The sequence below is a fragment of the Malaya genurostris genome, chromosome 3, assembly GCF_030247185.1.
Source record: "Malaya genurostris strain Urasoe2022 chromosome 3, Malgen_1.1, whole genome shotgun sequence".
Lineage (NCBI taxonomy): Eukaryota > Metazoa > Arthropoda > Insecta > Diptera > Culicidae > Malaya > Malaya genurostris.
The window spans coordinates 1860534-1885799 of NC_080572.1; the positions used below are offsets into that span (position 1 = coordinate 1860534).

Consider the following 25266-nt stretch of genomic DNA (forward strand, 5'->3'; position numbering starts at 1 on the left):
TATATTACTGGGAATATGCCCCCACCGAACAGTTGAACAGTGTCATCAATCATTTAATCAATACAGTCGGAACGAGCCTCCATGAATCGTCAAGATGGCTTTCCTGACAATCAAGGGGGAAGTTATTCATTTCATCTGTCAGTCGCGTACGAATTTGTAGGCACCCCTCTTCGGTCAGTCATTGAAAGTATGAATCATCCTTTCGGTTTGACAAACTTGACGCTAACCCCTCCGCATGGAATATTGTCCTGGCCATGTCAACATTCAACTGTATCAGTAAAGCTACCCACACCAATATCCAAATGAGGTGCTCACGCATTTCATGGGATGACTGTAAAGTGCATGCGCCCCGTATGACAGTTTCAACAATCGAAGTGGTTCTCACTCTCTTCAGTTTCGCGCGCGTGTCAACATTCTCTCACAGCAAGCTGTGCATGCGCTCGCACGAATACTGTGACGCTCAGGACCTTCCATTCAATTTTAATGTACAAACATTTGCGTTTGGGTGGGGGAGGGGTCTACATACATGCTTCCACCTCATTCTCAGCAAGTATGGAGCATTACACTGAACCGAGAAACTAGTCTAAAATCGAATGATGTTTGTGCAATCTGCTTGATAACTAGTTTAGAAAATTGCAATCAGCCCAAGTAACAGCTATGGTTCCCAATTGATTGTTCGATATTTTGTTTACCAGGAGACCGTAACGCGTAAGTTTGTTACTGTAAATATTACAATCGCATTCCTTGTTTGCTTTTTTTTCTTAGAATCATTAATACAATGATCGTTTAATCATTATGTGTTGAATAAATAGTGAAACTGGAAAAAATAAACACCAAATTATTGTATAGAACGGTATGATCCAACATTTCAAATATTTGAAAATTATATACATTTTTTGTCATCCTTCTGTGACCCTCAGGTTATCTACTGGAGTTCAAATTGATATTGTTTTGAAAACGAAAAAAAATGGAGAAATTCGACTAAACATTTCGAATTATTGAATTATTCAGATTGCAAATTGGCATTGATCTTAAAATAGGTGAAACATTGTATGTTTTATATTTTCATTTAATAGTCGATCATCCGATTATTTGAAATTAACATCTAAACCTTTCGAAATGGGTCGTTAAACGTAGTGCCATTAAATAACGATAGTCTTTTGTAAACGCATGTTTCTTATTGTGAAGGATGTAAATATTTGCACATGCCGCCTACTAAGCACTCACGCAGACATTTTCATCAATTCTTTTCAAAATTTGTAACTCTCACAGTTGTTCGCTCACTTTAACCCCTCACTCTCTGCTTACCAGTGAGGTCGGTTTGGGTGGATGTTTGACATTGCATTCACACCAAGCGACCACCAACGTATCCTTGCTGGTGGGCGGAAGGGTGATCTGCTCACCACAAGAGACAGAGCGATAATACATACATACACAGAAATTGAGGAAGGAAAGTGCTCTCGCCGTAGTCACTTTCGTGAGGTTTGTTTCCTTGCATGGAAAATGTCACTACTGAGTACTCAGTTTCTGCTTGATATGTGTGGAAATCGCCATTGAAGCCGAACCTGTCAGCGCTAATCCTTCGCGAGGATCCCATCGTGACAGACGTCGTCGGGCTGTGTCGAATTCGGTCGAACGAAGAAAAAAAACAGAGTCACTTTGATTGGATAGTGCGCGTTTGAAAGTGGAGAAATTTGGTATTCCAGTGCCAGATTTTTGGATAAAAACGAAGTGCACAAGAACAGGAAGTGCACGACGGACTGCACAAGAAAAGTTTTACGCTTTGCCGAAACCACTGCTGGGCAGCTCGGCTCGACTCTCGGCACTCCGACATTGCTTCTCGCGTGTATGTAGAAATATTGATTTTTCAAATAAGGTGGAGAATTCAAGGCATTGAATTCGTCTGTTTCTGATGGTTTTAAAGTGGAGTGTAAGCTGAAATATGATTTGCTTTCTGCACGATGGAAACTCTAGGCTTCGGTGGTGATCAAGCATGAAGGAAAAAGTGATATTGTGATAATTCATCGGGTTTCGATTAGCTAACATCGTTCAGGAAGTACTGATTGTACTAAGTGATTGCTTTGAAAGATAGAAAGTGGTGTCCCTTCTCGTTAGTTTTTCCTTGGAAAATAGCGAGGATCCTTCCTAGAAGTTTTGCCTAAATTATATCGAAAGGCCATCATAAAATCTTTAAGCTTTGTTCCAAAAATGAGCAGAGAAGTACAGAAAGAAAATAGCACCCCTTCAACAGAGGCCCATCAATACGTGGGGCCTTACCGTCTGGAACGAACTCTCGGGAAAGGTCAAACCGGTAAGAGGATCGTGCTTCAAATGTCCTCTCGAATCTACATCGAACACAATGAAATAGTGAACCGAAGGTCAACATCTCATTTCGTGATTATTTTTTTTTCTTTTCGCAGGTCTTGTGAAACTGGGAGTGCATTGTGTCACCGCGAAAAAAGTGGCTATTAAAATTATCAATCGAGAAAAGCTTAGTGAATCAGTGCTTATGAAAGTAATTATCCGTTTCTTCTGAATCACTCTAGAAGAAAAAAAATTACACATGGTCAATCTAATTTACTTATTATCCTTTCTATCTTTTTTCTCATTCTTCTTTATCCTCTCGTGTAACCTCCCTGCACTAATGCGGGGAATCCCATACAATAACAACAACATCAATAATTGCATAAATTCAACGACGATGGCTAACACACGAATCGAAATAAACTTTTCAACTGCCAGGTGGAAAGAGAAATAGCTATAATGAAACTAATTGACCACCCACATGTCCTTGGCCTGACGGATGTTTATGAAAATCGGAAATATTTGTAAGTTTCAACTTCCTCAACACACCGGCCTACTAAGCATGGATTATTAGCTCGTTTTCTGTTTTTTTTTCTGATGTCGAATCAGTGTGAGTGAGCAGGAGACAAAGTGATGAGTGCCAAAGCCTGCTTTTATCGGTTCTAATAAGCACAGTGAAAACAAATGGAAGGCCAACGAAAGCATGTGAAATTAAATATTGAAAAACCCAATCAATAATGCAACACAAAACAAGTGGCCCTTCTTTGTGCACCCTTCCCCGCAATCGTTTGTCGCTAAATTTTCCGTTTTGGTTCGCTTGTGTAACATACCCCTAATGACACCATTCGTGGATAAACAAAGGACAGTGCTTGTGAAGTGTTTGGAACAATTTGATGTTGTTTTTTTTGGTGAGACCAAATCCAACTAAGAATCACTCATTCCCGCAGATATCTGGTTCTGGAGCACGTTTCCGGTGGGGAACTGTTCGATTATCTGGTGAAAAAGGGTCGGCTGACACCGAAGGAGGCGCGCAAATTTTTCCGCCAAATAATCTCCGCGCTGGATTTCTGTCATTCGCATTCAATCTGGTAAGTAACTGGGACTACCCAAGGCTTGTTCCTATTTTTGTGGAAGCCGATAGTTAGATATGAGGTAGCCGAAAGAAAACATGGGCGTCTACTGGGACGACGACGACGAATGAGATGTTTTTGCGGTTATATGCTATATATATATATATATATATATATATATATATATATATATATATATATATATATATATATATATATATATATATATATATATATATATATATATATATATATATATATATATATATATATATTCATTGATTATTCATGATTAATTTTAATAATAATCAATGAAATAGGTGAAAATTTTGATTTTAATCAAGCACTTTGTTAGGCATTGCGTGATTGTAAAGTTTGTTTCTTATCTCGGAAATATCGCCGAGCTTCCACATTTTGGAATCCGAGAATATTAGATGACGAATTTCCTAACAACTCGTACACATCTCTCAGACTTCAATCAAACTTTCTGGACACAAAAAGCCACTTTGCATTTTTGTTTTTCCATAATTGGTCTAGACTGTCTTTCACCGATTATTTTTGAACGGAGAAAAATTACAAACCCTTCAATTGTGTGGGCATTGAATATTGGAGAAAATCCAAGTTGTATCCTGCACTGAAAAAACAAAAATATCGCTAATAGTACTGTTGTTGTACCGTTGAATTCCACCATGTCACGTCATTACACTCTCACAAAGTCACTATTTTCACAGTCATTATTTTTCCGAGAGTGTATCAAACGTTATAATACAGATACGTATTTCGGAATGTTATTTACATCCTTCTTCAGTGTATCGGTTTTATAAGTTTATTAACAAAAATGTGCTCATCTTGATGTGAATGGAAAATTCTTTAAGTGCGGAGCTCAGTTTGGATAATTTTTCAATATTTTCCTTCGAATCTATATACCTTATGTTCAAAAAAGAACCGAAATATTCATATTAAAATTCCCGCGTTTGTCGAATCGGTAAACTTTTATTCTCTCAACGTTGGCAACACTTTTATACACATTCTGTCAAATTTTGACGCATATTCTTCCCTGGTCGGTCGGTTGAGACAAATCTCGTTTGTTTCACATCGTTTTGCACCGAGCAAATGTCCAACAAATTCCAGATAGACACGGTCTACACTGACCTTAAAGCTGCTTTTGACTCTGTGAATCACGAAATTTTGTTAACCAAGCTGGGCAAACTATGATTTACGATCAGATTTTGTCAATGGCTCCGAACATATCTCGTTAACCGTAAAGTTCTCGTACAAATTGGAAATACTGTGTCTGAACCATTTGCAAGTATCTCAGGAGTTCCTCAGTGAAGTACTCTAGGACCACTTCTTTTTTCGTTGTTTGTGAACGATGCTGTATTTGTCTTAAGACATGGTGGCAAATTATTTTTTGCTGACGATTTGAAAATATTTCTCGTTATTCGCAAAGAAGCTGATTGCCGTGAGTTGCAACATCTTGTTAATATGTTTTACGAATGGTGTGTAAGAAACAAAATGGATCTCTGTGTTTCTAAATGTTCCGTCATAAGCTATCATTGTACGAGAAGCATGTTTAATTTTAATTACACCGTCGCTGGCACTCAACTGCAACGCGTTGATCACGTCAAAGATCTAGGTGTTATTCTGGATGAAAAACTAACGTACACCCGCCATCTTTCAGCAACGATTGACAAAGCAAACCGTTTACTTGGATTCATATTTAAAATCTCGAGTAAATTTCGTGACCCACTTTGTTTAAAATCGCTATATTGCTCATTGGTTCGTTCACAGCTGGAATTTGCGAATGTTGTTTGGTGTCCATACAACGCTTTATGGATTCAAAGGATAGAAGCTGTGCAACGTAAATTCGTGCGTTATGCTTTACGGGGACTACCATGGAGTAACCCGTTGAGCCTTCCACCGTACGAAGATCGTTGTCAACTATCGGGGATTAAAGCTTTAGCTGATCGTCGACGTGCTTCACAAGCCACTTTTGTATCTAAGCTATTACTGGCTGAATATGATGTTCCAGATCTTCGATCACAGATTAATCTGTATGCTCCAGCACGTGTTCTTCGGCCTCGATCCTTACTGCACACTGATCTGCGGAATACCAACTATGCTAGCAACAGCCCGATTTTTGCAATGACTCGCCGTTTCAACGAATTCAGCGATGTGTTTGACTTCAATATGACCTCTTTACAGTTTCATCGTCGGTTGCTATAGTATAAGTTTAATTATTACCATTTTTAATTAGTTTTATTAGTTTATAGTCTAGTTCATTAAGACTTGTTGTCAGATGAGCATTGTCCTAATAATAAATAAATAAATAAATAAATAAATAAATAAATAAATAAATAAATAAATAAGTTTTTGTTTGGCGTCTATACAAAGAAGTTGAAAAATTTTCTTGTGGCGATTTTTATAATGGATGGTTTCGGCTCGCCTTCGAAGCGCCATTCGGTCGATTGTTGTGCGGTTCCGACGTCATATTCATAGATCCACACCTCATCACCAGTTATGAATATGGAGTCACTATCTGCGTTGGAAATCATCTCTTTGGCCACATCAACACGACGCTGTTTTTGAATGAAATTCAGCTTTTTTGGCACCAGCCGAGAAGCGACGAGTTTCAAACCCAAAACATCAGTTAAAATGTGTTCGGTTGATCCAGAAGAGATGCCCAACAACCCAGCAATCTCTCTAATCGGTACAGAACGATTTTGCAACACGATTTGCTTCGCCGATTCAATGTTTTCTTCAGTAACAGATGTTGTTGGGCGGCCAGGGATCTCATCATGATCCAAGCTTGTACGACCACCTTTGAAGCGTTTATACCACTCGTATGCCTGTGTTTTCCTAGACACGATTCACCAAAGGCCTTTTCTAACATTTTCAACGTTTCGGAACACTTAAATCCGTTTGCAACACAAACTTCTTCTTTGTATAGACGCCAAATAAAAACTAATCGTACGATATGCGTCAAAATTTGACAGAATGTGTATAAAAGTGTTGCCAACGTTGAGAGAATAAAAGTTTACCGATTGGACAAGCGCGGGAATTTTAAAATGAATATTCCGGTTCTTTTTTGATCATAAGGTATATAAAAATGCAGAGATCATTCTTTGTAATCGCATCACGTAAGAAAGGATGGACGGATTTACATGATTCTTTTTTTTGTTTGATCAGTTTTTACCCAGTTTTTTTTTCGTACATAAAAAAATATTGAAAACTTGCCGGAAAAGTGGGAAAAATCCATATTGTTGATTTGTATGGACAATGGAATTTTCCGTTGAAAAAATCGCCAATGATTGCAAGATCTACGATTGATGTTTGGTGCGCAACGAGTTGCATAAGGGTTTGACCATCGAAGGAAAGAATACTAGATAGTCGAAAAAATTGTTTGGCGCGCAACGAATTGTTTTGAGTGGAGAGAACCTGGGTTAGGTTTGGCATGAAGCGAAAACGACATAAATGACTGGCGGAATGTATATGACTGTTCTGGAAATACCGCTGTAGGCAGAAGAAAATAGAAAAAAGTTCACCAGTTGATAGATTGTTTTTAATGGAGTCAGATGAGTAATATTGGTCATTGTGAATCAATGAAAAGTTTGTGATGTAGAAGCGCTAAGGTCAAACTAAGAGATTTTCCTTGTATATTGCTTTCGAATGATTTAGATTACACGAAGCGCACATAATAAATGGCAATTAGATATCAATATTCAAGATGGATTGAGACTATTTCTCTACATTGTATACAACATCGTCAATCTGGTAGATGATGCTACAAGAACTCGCTGCCTTTCAATGCATGAACCGCGAGAGAATTTTTCTACATTTTTTCTCTCTACCTTATACTGCGAGTATTTCACGGTCCTTACCAAAATAGATACAATTTTGCAATAATCGGCGCTGTGTGGAATTTCAAAACATTTGTGTTGGGCATTCACAGATATTTTGATAGACACAACTTATATATAACCTCGCATAAGTTGTGTCTATGAAAATATATAGTTAGAATAAGCGGCAATAGTAAAATGATTCTATCACAATTATCCACTGCCCGTATAGAATCGGATCGCAAAACGAGAATTGCTTCACAGCAAATCCCTACCCTGACGTGCTCACCCGTGATGCTCAAACGGGTCATCGAGAGAAGATCGTTTTCGCACTGGTTTCCATTCAATGTTAAATTAATCATGCAGGTGTTTTGTTGTTGAGATGATATCCGTCTCTCTTTGATGGCACTGATTGAATCGTGTGAAGAATTGCTAGAGAGCGTTCTTTGATGAGTTAAAAGCCATTCTTGCTGAGAAGAATGCCCAAATTGGTAAGATCAATATCAACTTAAACTGTAAGCGTCGTCTCTCCAAGTCACCAAAAGTTCCCTCGTATCTAAAAATATCCACTTTTGGGCAACGTACAAAACAAGATCTGAGAAAACATTATCGATGCTTAAAAGCTGTACACATGTTCACGATAATTTTGGGTGATATTTCTTGTTTTGGGCAAAAGCGAATGTGTGTCGAATTTCGTTGATTGTAGGTTAAGTAATTAGAAAAATAGAGAAACGTTAACCACTTAGTCGTTTCTGCTCTCCGAACACATAAATGGGAACAAATAATTTTTGGGCGAGACGAAGTTCGACGGGTCAGCTAGTATTTGACTAATTTTGTGATAGTCGATTTCAACAACGAGAACCAGAGGACAATCAATTCGAAAAGCCATTTGATTGTTTCAACATGAAAGCTACTTCTTTTACAAATAGTTCTAAGTTTTCGAAGTAAATTTTGGGCAAAATTTTGACATAATTTACTTTTAGGCCGTGGATCATATAGCGAAATATTTTTCATCGAGTAGTTAAATTTAACTAAAAACTGCTGCTCATTTCAAAGTTTGACGGATGGAAAGTTATTTCGGTTTATTTTGCACTGAAAACAAAATGATATCCAGTGGTATAATAATTGCAATACAGAAAACGTATGAAGACCTTCGAAAAACACTTACTTCTTTTGTCAATATTTTGATATTTGGGATATTTTTTTACTGAAGTATAAGTTATCTTTACTTAAGATCTGGACATAGAATTTTTTTCGTTGTCAGAAAATATAAATCAAACTCGCGAGCGGACCCATAGCCTTAGTAGTTTGAAATACAAATCGACACAAAATAAAATATATAGCATAAAAGCAATAAAAGATTTATTTTCAAGTTCATCCGCATAATTACTATATATTCTTGCTTTAAGCTTCAGAAAAGTTAGAGCGACGTCCGTCACGTTCATATGTTTGATGGATTTATTAAATGTTCGAAGAATTTTCCCTACACAAAAATCTCAGAATTGCGGAAGCAAATGATGTCTTCATGGTAATAACCAAATCATGTATATAATAGGGCTGAAAAGTCACCACTTGTGGCTGAACACTAGGGTGGGACAAAATATTGATTTCAGCTCCACTAAACTTTTCGTGTTCCTTTTGGGTCCCATAAGCACCATGCAAAATTTTAGCTCGATAGGAGAAACTATATTTTCGCGCCCGCGGTTCAAAGTTTGTATGGGATTTAGTATGGGAAAACTAACTTTTAACAAAAAAATCATCTGGAGGTCACCCTATACACTCAAAAAATCAGCGGGCATGTAATTTTTGTAGGAAATTTAATGAGGAAGAAAACCTTCGAAGACTGTAACATAATCCGACATCTGTAAAAAATGTTATTAAAGAAAAGCCGACACAAGGTCCGAACGATGGCTCATTCGTTAATGTATCTAGCACCACTGCTGCTAGTGGTGGTAATATGAGTTTGCTTTCTTTTATTGTGCTACAACGGTTGATCTGAGTTGTTTGATGTCTTCACAATAGTTGCTCGGTGTAGTTTGAAGATTTTTTTAAACTTAAAAACCATGTTCCAAAACTCACTGTAAAGACACACAAAAAACTAACTTTTTTATTTGAAGAAATACAATTTTGAAGTCTTCCACAATATTGTTGATAAACTCAAATACTATAACTTTGTCGAAGACATAAACCATCTGTCTCATATGGTTTAAAAGATATGGACGATAGAAAAATAAGAAAAAGAAAAACTTGGAATCAATGTTTTTTTCATAATATTAAATGAAATCATCCATATCTTCTAAACCATATTAGGCAGATGGTTTATGTCTTCGACATAGTTATAGTATTTGAGTTTATTAACAATATTGTGGAAGACTTCAAAATTGTATTTCTTCAAATAAAAAAGTTAGTTTTTTGTGTGTCTTTACAGTGAGTTTTGGAACATGGTTTTTAAGTTTAAAAAAATCTTCAAACTACACCGAGCAACTATTGTGAAGACATCAAACAACTCAGATCAACCGTTGTAGCACAATAAAAGAAAGCAAACTCATATTACCACCACTAGCAGCAGTGGTGCTAGATACATTAACGAATGAGCCATCGTTCGGACCTTGTGTCGGCTTTTCTTTAATAACATTTTTTACAGATGTCGGATTATGTTACAGTCTTCGAAGGTTTTCTTCCTCATTAAATTTCCTACAAAAATTATATGCCCGCTGATTTTTTGAGTGTATAGGCTGACCTCCAGATGATTTTATTGTTAAAAGTTAGTTTTCCATACTAAATCCCATACAAACTTTGAAACGCGGGCGCGAAAATATAGTTTCTCCTATCGAGCTAAAATTTTGCATAGTTTCTATGGGACCCAAAAGGAACACGAAAAGTTTGGTGGAGCGAGAAAATAATTTTTCCCATACAACCCTGTCCCACCCTACTGAACACCTAATTTAAATCTTAATTATTTAATTTTAACTCATATTCCAATAAATAGTTATTAAAAAGAAATAAAAAAAAAATTGTTCGAAAATCCAGCGTGCAGAGAAACGGAACCATTAATTTCACATGCTTCTTGGTTTTTCGGACGACAGCGATCATTGTTATTATGTCAACAAGCAGCCCAATCGGACGCTGGGACAGAATCAAATGAGCAATACACGAGATCGGAAATTATATTAAAAATCATATTTCTGGGAAAATGCATGTATTTGGTCATGACCCGACGAGTTATTCCCGATAGATATAAAATTATTTTTGCTGAGGAATGCGCTAGAAAATTTCTGATTTGGCATATGATTTGTAGCTGCAGATAAAAATTTCAAGCTTTCTGCTTAAGATTTCCGTTGAAGCTTCTACTATGTTCGATTCTACTATGTCACGTCATTACACTTTCACAAAGTCATTATTTCCACAGTCACTATTTTCACAAAAATGTATCAAACGTTATAATACAGATACGTATTTCGGAATGTTATTTACATCCTTCCTCAGTGTATCGGTTTTATAAGTTTACTAAAGTGACTTTGTGAGAGTATAATGACGTGACATAGTGGAACTAAACGGTACATTAGTAGTTAAAGAATTGTTCCGGAAAAATCATCAAAGCCAGTGTTTGGCAAGTTTTCATCCTAAAAGTTCTTTTCATTATCACTCGTGGAAAAATCAGCTGTTGGATTTTTCTACAAATCTTATTGTCATAATGATAATACAAAACAGATTGCATGGGAATGAATTAACATTAACTATCTATTAAAACAGTTTTAGGCAAAATTTTGAAGAATTTGTACGTGTTTTGCTTCGTCATTTAAAGCAAATGGCGGTTTGAAATTTTTGAAACACATTCTCCCTGTAAATGTTTGGGGTATTTTCCTTGTATTTGCAAAAGCAAACGCTAGATCCGAACAGAATTCTAAAGTAATTTAAAAAACGTTAAGATCATTAATTAAAAATTAAAAACAATATTTGACACTCACACACAAATATTGCTCAACACGACGAGCTGAGTCGAATGATCTATGCGACTTGGCCTTCCGAGTCAATTTTCACTAGTCGAATTTGGCTAGCTGCCACTGCCGTGAGGCATTTCAGTGTATTGCAAAGGAACTCAACTCAACCTAATTGCCCCCAATTTTGGAGTGGATGTTGCAAGTGTTTTAGAGATGAAGAGATGGTGGAATAGAATGGTCACTGAAGTTGAAAAACAGAGTGTTCAAAAGTTGACGCGGAAATTTGTTATTTCATCGACATCAAAACGGATTCGAACTGTTTAATTTGTGGTAGATTTCCCTGAAAGCACAGTGGAAAACCTTTATTGTGTTTACTTCATCAAAATAATTCTGATATTCATTTAATTTCTTTCGTCCAGATATTGATCTATTTTGAACTTTGAATCAAAGGATTCATTACAGCATACGTGCATCGATGATCATACGTGTGTCATCATTTTTCACTTCAATAGAGTGGAGTAAATGAATTGTCGGAATGAATGGTTCAAAAAGGAAGAAAATAAATCTTTTTTCCGTTTTTTTTCTCGATTCGTTTGAATAATGAGGTTCCAGTAAACTCAATAAATATTAAATCATCTACTACCCAACTGTTGACACGATGTTGAATACATATGAACATGAAATCTAACTGTAAGGCACTCTTCACAATACAGTTGGTGACATTTATCTGCGGAAGCTGTTCAGACGTTCGTCAAGATTTTTTTTCATTATCCGCACTACTGACTTTTGACTACTGACTATTAAAGACTGTCCCAGAAAGTATGGACGCACTTTGATTTCGCTGTAAATAATTCACACACGGAAAGACCGATATCAGCATTTTGGCGAAAAAATTAGTTGATTTTCTGATTTTAGTTAGTTATTTTTTGAGACAACTAAAAAAATCTTACTTTTGCTAATTTAGATTTTTTAATTCTAATTTCCTTGATAATAATAAAATGTTTATTGAAATGGCTATTTTTTTAGTTGAATTCACCAATTGTCATTTCTTAGCTAAGGCACACTTCATATCCATTCAACTAATTTTTTAGTTGAATTAGAGAAATAAAACGTTGTTTTCAACCAACATAAATGGTTGAATTGGTTTCTGCAATTTGCAGCTATATGGCGCTCTGTCGCCGAAATAACGCACCGTAATGACTACTAGCCACTAGATGGCACACCACTACCGAAAAAAATTTCAGTCGCGGTTGTCTTTTCTATATTGGCAGGTATAAATACGATGTTGTATTGGAGAAATAGACATAAGCGAAACATAAACTTCTTTTTGAACATTTTTCTTCTAAATCGCTGTTTTCTTCATTCGACTTCGCGAAATCGACTCTCTCACTGAAAACTTAGAGCAATCGGAAAATAAAAACCGAATACAAGTAGTACATCGAACGGCGTGGCCCGGAAGGTTGGAAGATACAAAAAACATCATTTGACATGTACAATTAGAGTGCAACATTCGAAACTCAATTCACTGTTCCGCGTAAAAACATTATTACGCACAATCGCTTCAAATGCGCACAAATTCTGAATAAATACACTTTCCACTAACAGTTTACGTCATTTTTACATACCGGTTTAGAAATTTATATATGGATATATCGTAACACATGCGTAAAACATCTAAACAATTTGCAAGCAGTTTCAACGAGACTGTCCCTTTTAGCTTTTTATTGGATTGTTTTGTTTTGACACTTCTCATGAATTTTGTGGCTAATAAACTGGTGATAGATAAATAGAAACAAATTTTCTGATTTTAAAAACAAAATTAGTTATCAATGAGAATTTCGTGTTGGATTGAGATATTGCTGGTTTGTGTCCAGAATATTCGCCAACTAAACACATTCTCTAAAAATAAGAGTTTTTTTCAGCAAATAAATTCTCAGTTTTAACTAATTTTATAGTTATTTTGGAAATTTTGTTGTTAAAATCAACTAATTCAAAAACAGTAATACGAATTAGGCGCAGAGCTAATTTCGGTCGTTCCGTGCAAGTGTTAGATATTCAAATTTTATTCGATATATTGATAATATTGGACTACAACAACAGAATATTATTCTCAACATTTGCTACTTAGCCATTGTAGACTAGCTGGCGCACCTTCTTGCGAACGTTCCTCATTAAATTCCGTACAGACTTCTTGGCGAGTTTTGACACTTTTTTCCAATCTTTTTCGAACTGTTGAATGGTTTCGGCTGCCGAGACATGTTTCCTAATATGTGCCTTCGTTAATGCCCAAAATTCCTCAATTGGTTGAAGTTGTCTTTTGGGACGAAAGTGACATTTTTGGTAGTATACCATTCTACCGTTGATTTCGAGTAGTGGCAAGAAGCAAGATCTGGCCAGAACACAACAGGATCCTTGTGGCTTCGAATCATGGGTAGAAGTCGTTTTTGTAAACATTCCTTGATGTATATTTCGCTGTTCATTGAAGCAGTGGTGAATAAGGGTTTCGAAATCTTACCGCAGCTACAAATTGCTTGCCAGACCATAGCTTTCATACCAAATTTTTCGACTTCAATCGATGTCTCGGACTGGTTTAACACTTGCCCTTCTCGGACCGTATAATATTGATTATGCAGTTGAAAGTTCCAGCAAGAATCGTATTGTACAGCTTTCGAAACCTCGGCCTGATCGATGCTTCTTGTTTCGGACTACGTTTTGGTTGTTTCTGCTTCTTATAGGTTCGAAGATTCAAACGTTCTTTAGCACGAAGAACATTTGACTTCGAAGTGCCCACTTTTTTGACCACATCCCGAACTGAACCCTCCTTCTTTTGCTCGAACGCCTTCAGTATACGTTTATCCAACTGAGGGTTAGCAGGACCTTTTTTGACTCGTTTTCCGTTTATCCTCAAAGGTGTTATTCTCACCGAACTTCCTGATTGCATTTCGCACGGCTTTTTCATTTACTCCTTCCATTTTTGCTATCTTTCTCAGTGACAGTCCGCGTTCTGTGCACCATTTGTACACAATTTTTCGACGTTGTTCTGCTGAAAGTCCACGCATTTCGGAACAAACAAATGAAAACGAATAAACAACTGCACAAGTGGTTAGAGAAGAGTGTAAACAACAGGACGCAGTCATAAAAATTAACAGATTCTGAACCATTGCGAAATGGCAGAGGTTTTTGGTTGCGTCCATACTTTCTGGGACAGTCTTTATAGCACTGTTCTCTGAGAAAATTCAACTTCATGATACTATCCACAGAGTGTAAATGAATAACGATTTTTTGAATGAGTAAATATATTCCATTGATCTTTTGACGTCATCGTTGACATACACGAATTAGAAATAACCTCAACTAGGAAAAAAATAGGTCGATATTGACCACAGGTGTTGCATTCATTTGGTCATGTTCTATGTTTATCGTTCGGAACCGGTCTAATCTAATGCATAATTTGTCTCGACTCGGACGAAGACTAGTCACTTCACGACCTCAAATACATTATTTCCTTATGTTATATTATTTCAATGTGCTTTCGTGCTATGCTACTTACCTACTGGTAAAAATTCTGGCCGAGAAAAACGGTATTAAATTTCAGTTTGATAATCGAGCATCACCTGCCTGAGTTTGTATTTTTAGATCGCAAGGGAAGACTCTACAAATTATAGTATGGACATTTTAGAGATGGGTTTATATTAACAGTTTCTTTTGCAGTATTGGAAAAATGTTTGATCCTTTTTGATTCTCTTTTGTGCATCAGGAAATTCTGACGGAAGAAAATACCCCACGAATAGGAAAGGCAACATTTCCCTAACGCGTGCCACGTTATTTATCACTTTCAGTGGGTTTGCAACAAAGAATAAGTGGGCTCGTTTTGAGTGTATGCATCGTGATAAATAAACACACACACACACACAAAAGCGCTGTGGTCGAATATTCTCTCTTTGATAAAATTACATTAATGTGGTCGAAAAACGGTCACCACAATTAACAGTAGGCTAGGAATGTGTGCTATATCATGACCTGTTAATACGTGACAAAAGGTCATAAATCCAGCGCAGTTAGTGTTGAATCATGGAGCTAATAAGAAAAGCCTGTTGGGCAAATTTTTTAATAGGGCAACGTCAAATCGTTTAAACTGCTATTATTTCGGAGATTTGACAGTGCTAACGAACAATTATTTCTTATAATAATACTAATTACAATCCATATCCGTGAATGTTTGTGCTGTATCATTATGGAATTTCTGATCATTGGACGTGGAAATATTTCGTTTCGTTCACTTTTGAGATTAGTTGGTGAATTTAGTTGAGAACTGAAATAAATTAACAAGTATATGCTCTAGTTGATTTTGCCCCGGTTCACTAAATTCAAAGTAGTATTCTAATTGATGTGCAACAGCAATTCTGAACGCAATTCAGTTGATTTAGAAATTTATCGAAGGAAACCTATTAACAGAAATAAAGAGAATATAATAAGCTTTCTCAGCTCATTTTACAAACGAGCATTGCACTGTTTATTAGAGTTCGAAACTGTGATACTTTGGAGGAATAATTGTAAATCTTCATGTAGAAATGGGGGTAGAAATCTATAAAAATAAACTTATTAACAAATACAAACAGTGAATCGATTCAATTGAAAATTGCATCGATTTTTGTCGGAATTCGTTCCCAACCATTAAATTCCATGACAAACCGTTCAATTTTAAAACTATTGTTTGATATCATGAAAGAAGCTGTAGGCTAATTGGGAGTTATTGAGTTGTTGTTGCATTTGGTGAAGTTTTTTCTATGTAGTCAGGTAATCAGGTTCCTATTCCTTTTCCATTCTGTTTTTCCGTTGGGTATTGATCAAAACAGTTAAAACTATGTTTAAGGCGGCTTGTTTTTCAATGAACAAAACATGCAGTTTGACATTCAAAGGAAATGCACTCGATCTCGTTCTAGGTAAAATGAATTGAACTATTTAGGTCTTTCAAGGACCATAAAGCAATCTTTAAAAATTGATTGATTGAGTCCTTCTTGGCTTAATCCTGTGAGGTGCCTATATTAGCAAGTATAGGACCGTGGTCAATAGACATATCATTCCCACGACCTCCGTAGATTTGGAAAATCAGAGGTAAAAATATTATACAATTTAATATTCTTCTGTTTTAATATCTATTCAATCTTCTCTTGTTATAATATCATCTAATTGAGGGGAAGGTGGAAGTGTGTTACCTGTTTTGATCCACCTACCTGCAGTTTATTTTATGTTTCATATGGCCATGTAATTTCGGAGCCAGAATTTGTATCCAAATAGAAATCAGCATTATTATACGAGTATGTAACTCTGGAACCGGAGGTTGGATCCGGATTTAAAAGCGTTCGATGGGAAAGTATGGCCTTTCAAATGAATCCAAGATTGTGAAAATCGGTTCAGGTTCAATCTCCGAGAAAATTAAGTGCAAATGTTTTGCACATACACGCATACACAAGCACACACAGACACACGCACGATCATACATACACAAATATTTTGCGATCTTGACGAGTTGAGTCGAAAGGAATATGACACTCCGTCTTTCTATATTAGAAAGGCAAAATACCATTTTTGAGATTTTTTTAGAATTCAAAAATATAAATTCAAAATAATTTTGAGAAATGAGTAAGTGACGAAATTTTTTCAAGGACGCGTTTTAGAAATCATGATTTGCGATGTCCACTGTATCTAAGCGCGAAATTATCAGAAGTCAAAAAATCCCAGTTGTACTAAATGGTGTTTATACCCTTACGTTTTTATTTTAAATTTAAATTTTTTTAATTTTGGTTGTTGTTTCAAGTCAAATCTCAATTTTCACGAAAAAATACGCTATTTTGTAGCTGTAAAACCTTCCCAAAGTAACAAAACACGAAAAAGAAAACGTTGGGGTTGGGTATTTTATATGTACAGAGTAACAGATCGGCTGAAAAGTTCGTATCGTTTCTATGAGAGGGAATGTTTGTGCAAAATTTGAAAATGATTGGTGAAGCAGTTTTTAAATTACGATGGACACAGACTTTTGAAACATGCTTTCGAGAAAAACGCGTTTTTGTCTTTAAAATCGATGGAAACAATTTATATTTCTAGGGACGCGTAGGACAGAGTTGCCATTTCAAAATCTGTGTTTCAACTTAAAAAATCTGTCTACCATCTGTGTTACATATTATCGATCATAATCTGTGAAAAACATTTTGAAAATCTGAATAGGCATAAAAATTTGTAGAAATCTGTGAGTTTTGATAAAATCTGTGTTCTGTGACACAGAATCTGTGTGACAAAATAGGTAAAAATTGGGTGGTTTTAGTGAAAAATCTGTGAATATGGTAACTCTGGCGTAGGATCTAACCCCGATCAACAAGCCGTAACAAGTTTATAACAAAAATATGTTTTCGTAGCAAGTGCTGAGTCTGGTCTCGTTAGTAGTTAAAATATCAAAATTTTCTAACTTGTATCAAAAAGAGAAATAATTTAGATATGATATGTTGATCGGGACACTTTCGAAATATCATATTTTTTTCTTTGTATTTTGTTATAATAAAACATTCCGGCAATGTTTTGTCAAATTTTCAAATCAATCGAAGCAGAATTCTTGGGCATGTGCGGCGAGCTCTCGCCTCTTTGTAGTATGAGATAAGCACAGATAAAGACTTTTGTTTTGTTCTGATAGGCTTACAAATATGACAAAATATTCTTGCAATGTTTTACTAAAATACAAAGAAAAACGTGATTAATCCACCTAGCAGTGAGATGATACCTTTTTTTATCAATCCGCATGTGTTTTTTGAATGAATATTCCTCGGTGTTTAAGTTTTCATTACATTATTTTAATGACCGTCGTTTTAAGCGACAATTTGAGATTGTAATCACTCATTACTCTGTAATGTCGAAACTGCAAATACAATCGAATTTAAATCTAGAAGTGTGATAATCGATTAAACATGCCATGATATGTAAGTTCCACTTTAGAGTTTACGGTAATTTAAGGTACTTCCAGAGCCGGTATTCAGGAACCAGCATAACCCAAACCGATTCGTATGGCCATATGATGAATAAATTACAGTTTTGAGTACAACTTTGAAGCTTAATTGGATAAAATTCATTAATTTTTGTATGTATGTATAAAACTAATTAATTTTGTATATAAGTTTAATTCAATTTGAATTTTTGTTTCTGATATTTGATTAGGCTTTTTTGAGAAAACGATTGAGCTTTGAGAAACGATTTTATACTGGAACCGGAATTCTAAAATCGGTATGGCCGAAGTCAGATAAATTCACCTGAATAGCTGTATAGTTTACATTTGTTTCAAAATATTTGAAAATCAGTGAAGACATCTTTGAGAAATCATAGCACGAATTAAATTTTTAGGTGCCTTCTGAATCGACAACTGAATACCACTAAAACTGAAAAAAGTTAATTTTTTTATCGACTATCCAAATCTGCTTACCCGATAAACCTGATTAATTTATGTGGAATAGACATTTTTATACTAATCACCCTCTATCCCCGAAACCGGAAGTTGGATCTGACTAAAGAGCAAGATATTTTAAAGAATCTTGAAACTTTTCATTTGCATCTTAGATGATTCTTAGATTTCATTTGAATATTAGATCGGTTCAGCCATCTACGAGAACCAGAGGTCGGAACCAAACATAATTCAGGAACTTTGTTTGGGAGCATACGAATTTTCGTATGAATCTGAATTTGTAGAAAAGAAATTTTCAGAGAAAATTGAGTGAAATTATTTGTCACACACGCATTTGCTGATCTCGACGAACTGATTCGAATGGTATATGGATGTTATGTTCTTCCAGCATTTATTGCTGTAAGTAGTTTAAAACAACATAATTAAAAAAAAATCTGCCATCATCTGGTTTATATATGTCATATTCGAACGATTATGTTGCCAAAAACGAGCCGTGCTAAAATCGATCCGAGGCAAATTGTAATGAAAAAGGATGCTGTACACAGTCTTTTTGGTACTTAGAAACAATTGTATGTAACAGAATAAAAAATCGTGTTTTCCGTTGCTCCCAAGCATTGCTTTGTCATACAGCGCTCAAAACTCCTACTGCTGGAATAGGGGGAAAAGTCGTTTACACAAAAATTTCGATTTCTCCGTTAAAAATGGACGGATTTTAACAATCTATGGCTTGTTGAATAGGTATTATCGTGCGGAATCTAAGTCTGAAAACATATTCTGTTTTCAAGGTCAATTGTGACAGATACTGTCAAAAAACTGAAAATTTTGACATAAAACTTCGAATAACTCAAAAAGTAAACATCCGATCTCAAAACCATTCAATAGCGTTTTGGGTGACGGGGAGACCTTTCATTTGCGACTAGTTTGATCAAAATCGGTCCAGCCATCTCTGAGATCTCGACCTCTTAGTTGACAACACACATACAGACACACAGACATACACACACACACAGACATTTGCTCAGTTGGTCGAGCTGAATCGATTGGTATATGTCATTCGGCCCTCCGGGCCTCGGAAAAATTTTCGAAAGTTTGAGCGAATTCTATACCTATTTTTTATATATATAAAAAAAGGTAAAAATAAATGATCTTTCAAAGATGTTAGACCCTACCCGCCCTTTAAAAAGATTCTTAAATACATTAACTCAACAAAATAATTCACCTGCCAAATGTGACTTTAATCAGTTAGAATCAGATCAATTGTAGAAAGGTTTCTCACAAAAGCGCACCACGTTACGCTATTTGGAAATGAAACTGGAAAATTGTCGACAGAGAGTTGATTATGAAATAATATTCCATTCGTGTTATTTGCCGACAATTTCATATCAGATCCTCTATTATGTAAAATTTAGATCCGTGTTTCGCTTCGCGGCTTCAAGTGACGGTATCCAAATTTTAAAACACTTCACCATGTAATTCCGGAATCGGAAGTCGGATCCGGATGAAATTTGGAAGCTTTATATAGGACAATGACTCCTTTCATTTGAATTTAAGTTTGTTGAAATCTGAAGGTTATGTATCGGCTTTTCAGTCTTATATAAATTAAGAACTCCTTTATTTTCTCTTCTTCCGACGTTTCGGTCCTTATTGGACCTTTTTCAAGGAATCGACAATTATGGTGTTCTTTTGTCTGTTAGTTCTAGTTGAACATAGTTGAAGTTTGTTGAAATCAGTCACGTTATCTCTGAGAAAAGAGAGGAAATAATTTGAAATAAGAATTTTTTCACTGATCACGCTGTAACTCCGAAACCGGAAGTTGGATCAAAATAAAATTCAGGAACTTTATATAGGACAATTATACCTTTCATTTAAATCTAAGTTTATGAGAATCGGTTTAGCCGTCCTTGAGAGAAGTAAGTGCACTTTTTATTTATTTTGCTCATATCATCCTGTAATTCCAGAGCCGGAAGTCGGATTCGTATAAATTCGAATTCAGGAACTTTGTGTGGGGTTACAAGACCTTTCATTTAAATCTAAGTTCATGAAAATCGGTTCAGCCATCTTCGAGAAAAGTGAATGCAAAAAAATGTTGCATACACACACACACACACACACACACCTAGGGCAGTAGGGACTTTGTCCAAGGGCTTGACGACTTGAAATATCCGAGAGTACTAGAAGCGAATAGTTTAATTGATGAGCTCCATAGTTTCGTGGACACAAGGAACAACATCCACAAAAAAATTAAGGAGATGGTCCACAGAATTCGGAAGGCGGTAATATCGGCCGTCAAAGAGTACGAAACGATAGTAGAACGAGCAAACACAGCGGAACGTACATTAACATCCGCTGAAGTTACCGCTATCAAGAGTTCTCTGAAGGAGGGAGGCACCAGTGCAGCTCCGGCGAGCTCAACGAAACAAGGGAAAGAGGGGGTTGCTGGGGTGGATAATGTATCTGCTTCCATTATTCCAAAGAGGCCAAGAACATCTCCAGGAGACGAGAGACCAGGCGGATCCAAGAAACCCATACGCTTAGACGAGGACTCCGCTGATGAGACGGATGAGCAAGAGGAAGGATGGAATACTGCTGCTGGCCGGAAAACAAAAAAAAAGAGTCAGCAAAAGCGAAAGGAGCGGAGAAAAGTGGAGCAGAAGGAGAACGAAAAGTCTGTGTCTCGTCAAAGAACACCAAAAGGGGACGCAGTTCTCGTCAAGGCTAACGGGACTATGACGTACGCAGCATGAAGAATCTCAGTGAGAACGTGGTGAGAGAAAGGCGCACGCAAAAAGGAGAAATGCTTTTCGAGTTGAAAAAGGACCCTATGGTCGACAGTTCGACCATGAAGGAGCTCTTGGCTAAATCGTTGGGTAAAGGAGCGGAAGTGAAAGCTTTATGCCCGGAAACGATGATTCTATGCAAGGACCTAGACGAGGTCACCTCAGCAGAGGAGCTAAGCGGTGCACCTGGGCGACGTGCAAATTATAATCCGTCTAAGGAAAGCATATGGCGGCACACAGACCGCGTTGATTCGTCTACCAACAATTGCTGCTAACAAGATATTGGAGGTAGGTAAAATAACGATTGGATGGTCGCGGTGCCTACTGAGAGCTGTACCGCGAGTGGAAAAGAGAGCGGAAAGATGCTTCAAGTGTTTGGCCTTTGAAAATCGAGCAGGAGCTTGTGAAAGCCCCGACAGATCCAAAATGCGCTGGAAATGTGGAGGGATGGGTCATGTTGCGAGAGACTGCACGCAAAAACCGAAGTGTATGCTTTGCACTTCGGAGGAGGGAGATGATCATCAGACTGGTAGCTTCAAGTGCCCTGCTTACAAGTAATGGAGATAACCTAGATACGTCTGAATCATTGTGATACTGTACAGCAACTGTTATGGCAGTCAATGACAGAAACGAAGTGCGATGTTGCGATAATCTCAGAGCCGTATCAAGTTCCCCTGATAATGGCAACAGGGTGTCAGATAGAACAGGAATGGCCGCGATACACGACATGGGAAGATTCCCTATACAGGAAGTGGTTGAGAGTGCAAGTGAAGGTTTCGTGATTGCTAAGATTAACGGCGTCTTTGTATGCAGTTGCCTACCCCTCCGAGGTGGACAGTGGAGCAGTTTGGCCAGGTGCTGGAACAGTTGACCAATAAGCTAATCGGACGAAAACCAGTAGTCATAGGAGGAGACTTCAATGCCTGGGCGGTGGAGTGAGGCAGCAGAATAACCAAGCGATACACTATGGCATCGGCCAACGAATCCCAGTGGCGACACGGAGAAGGATTACCGATGGGCGAAAGTGGAAGACGAAAACCTTTAACAAGGACCTCTTTATTGAGGCACTTCGACCGGACGGCGGCGTCGATAACATCGATGCGACCGAACTGAAAAGAAGAATGGTGATGGCTTGCGACACCACAATGCTGCGAAAATCGGAACCAACGAATAGCCGCCGCCCAGCCTACTGGTGGAACGAGACGCTCAGTACGTTACGAGCTGCTTGCCTCAGAGCCAGAAGGCGGGCCAAGAGAGCAAGGACAGAAACAGACATAGAGGAACGCAAGTCGTTTTTTTCGGGAAGCCAGGTCCGCTTTCAAACGGATGATTAGGCGTAGCAAATCAAATTACTACAAGAGACTGTGTCGAGAAGCAGACGCCAATCACTAGAGGGACGCGTATCGAGTTGTGGTGACGAAAATCAAGGGTCCGTCCACCGCAGCTGAAATGTGCCCGAACAAGTTGAAAGAGATCGTGGAGGGTCTCTTCCCGAAGCACGACCCGACTACTTTTCCACCAACACCGTATGGCGAAGAAGAAGCCGATTCTGCTGATCGGCAAATTTCTAACAAAGAGCTTACACAAGCCGCAAAGCTCCAGGTCCGGATGGGATACCAAACGTGGCGTTGAAAACCGCGTTGGTGTTGAAAACCGAACTGTGTTACAGAAGTTCTTGAACGAAGCCAACTTCCCAGACATGTGGAAGATCCAGAAGCTGGTGTTGCTGCCGAAGCCAGGTAAACCACCGGGTAATCCTACCTCGTATAGGCCTATTTGCCTGCTGGACACACTTGGGAAACTCCTGGAAAGAATCATTCTCAACAGGTCGATGAAATGCACGGAAGGCGAACGAGGATTGTCGAACATGCAGTTCGTTTTCATCAAGTAGTGTCGACGGTTGAGAGCGCTGAGAAGGCGTCCAAACAGAAGCGAAGAGGTGACCGATACTGCGCTGTGGTCACAATGAACGTGAAGAATGCTTGCAACAATGCCAGCTGGGAGGCCATCGCCACAGCGCTACACAGAATGCGGGTTCCAGATTATGTTTTTTCCACAATAGAATTCTGGTGTACGATACGAACGAAGGACAGAGGTCAGTGCGAGTGTCGGCGGGCGTCCCTCAGGGATCCATTCTCGGTCCAACTCTCTGGAACGCTATGTACAATGGGGTCTTGACACAGCAACTTCCCAGGAAAGTGAAAATCGTGGGCTTCGCGACGGTGATGGGCGAGTCTCTCGAAGAAGTAGAGGCCTCGGTGACAGAGACGATAAGCACGATTGAGGGCTGGATGAACGGAGTCAAGTTACAAATAGCTCACCACAAAACGGAAGTGCTGTTGGTGAGCAACTGCAAGTTAATCCAGCATATCGAGATAGATGTAGGGGGACATGCGATCAGCGCAGAACCAACAGAAACGTGCGAACAATGGTTCGAATCGATTCGATGGCGAAGTGGCAGCAGAAGTGGGACAGTACGAAGAAAGGTAGATGGACTCATCGGCTCATACCACATCTGTCGCCGAGGATGAATAGACAACACGGAGAGGTAAACTTCTACCTAACGCAGTTTCTATCTGGCCATGGTTGTTTTCGGAAGATCCATCACCGGGGACTAATCGAGTAGACGCTACAACACCGATTCGAGTCGTCGGGGCATCAGCGAACCGGAAGCCATGCTACAACCGGAATCGCGGAGCCGACCTCGGCACTCCTTCGGGTGTCCCGCGTGGCGTAAAAGGTGATTCGGTGCCGGGAGAAATTCCTTCGCCGAGGAACTCTCCGTCGGGGTAGTCTAGGTCCTTAGTCGGGGACTAGACGAGTAGACCGTAGCGTAGTACCGTTAAGATCGTCAGGGCATCAGTGAACCGGAAGCCATCCTCCATGATATATGAGAAAGGCAAAAAATCAAAGTATTATTTCAAGACTAGAAGAAAATGCTCCCTATGCTCGAGGAATCTAATTTTTTCGTTTGTTCGATACTTAAGGTAAAAGAATAAGCGCGAATCAAACGATTCGCTTGTACAACTACAAACAAAAGACCTTCCCGTACTTGGTGGGACAAAGAGTTCTCGGATGCCAGATAAACGAAACAAAATTTATGTAAAACCTGGAGATGAGATTTCTCCGAGTTTGATTTTGTACCTCACTGAAATCGGCGAAACAAAAAATGTTTAAAAATATTCTAAATTGTCCTCTGACCTACTGAAGCCAGTAGGCAGTCGGGTATCCTGGTTCTCGGTAATCGATTAACGACGGGAGACAATAGTCATATACTCAAAAAAGGATCTCACTCACCTTCTCCAGAGATGGCAGAACCGATATTCTCAATCTCAAATGAAAGATTTCATGCTTCTACCAAAAATTAAGTACATTCTTCGGATTCAACAAAAATAACACCATTGTTCAAAATACGATTTCAAAATCGTATAAAATTATCAAAATTATAATAAAAATTAGAGAGTTTGTACGTCATGTTGGTTGATGGCCATACGAACCCAATGTGATATAAACAGGTGGACAGACCACATGGCTTGCTTGCGTTGGTAACCAAAAAATTGTAAATAGTTCGGTATGACGACATACATGAAAAATAATCATGCTTTGATTCAATGCCAACTTAGTCCGAATGATGTGACGAAAGCAAGCGCGTGATTTTTAGTTTAACTTGGCAAAGTTAATTTCACTAACACAAAACAGTTGTGTTTGCCCCACCTGTTTCTACCACATTGATGAGAACCGACATGGGTTATAGCTCACTCACTTCGTTTTCTCGTGGATGGCCTAACCGATCAGAGGACTTTTTCATTCTGTAGCTTATACTAGTTAATGAAAAAAGAAAATCTTTGCTTTCTCAGAATCGAAGACAAACATTCTGAATAGAATACCATA

At 37.8% G+C, this 25266-nt stretch overlaps 1 protein-coding gene across 2 annotated transcripts in view; it reads left to right on the top strand.

Annotated features, from left to right (window-relative positions):
* Positions 1-1524: 1524 nt before the first annotated feature.
* LOC131434878 (serine/threonine-protein kinase BRSK2) overlaps positions 1525-25266 on the top strand; it is a 42805-nt gene continuing 19063 nt past the window's right edge. Inside the window, exons 1-4 of one of the 2 annotated variants that reach the window (XM_058602105.1) lie at positions 1525-2311; positions 2421-2515; positions 2743-2828; positions 3252-3392. In XM_058602105.1, the coding sequence (XP_058458088.1) occupies positions 2209-2311; positions 2421-2515; positions 2743-2828; positions 3252-3392 (425 nt within the window). In that variant the 5' untranslated portion in view covers positions 1525-2208. The remainder of the gene's footprint in view (positions 2312-2420; positions 2516-2742; positions 2829-3251; positions 3393-25266) is intronic. The other variant, XM_058602102.1, reaches the window with a different exon arrangement.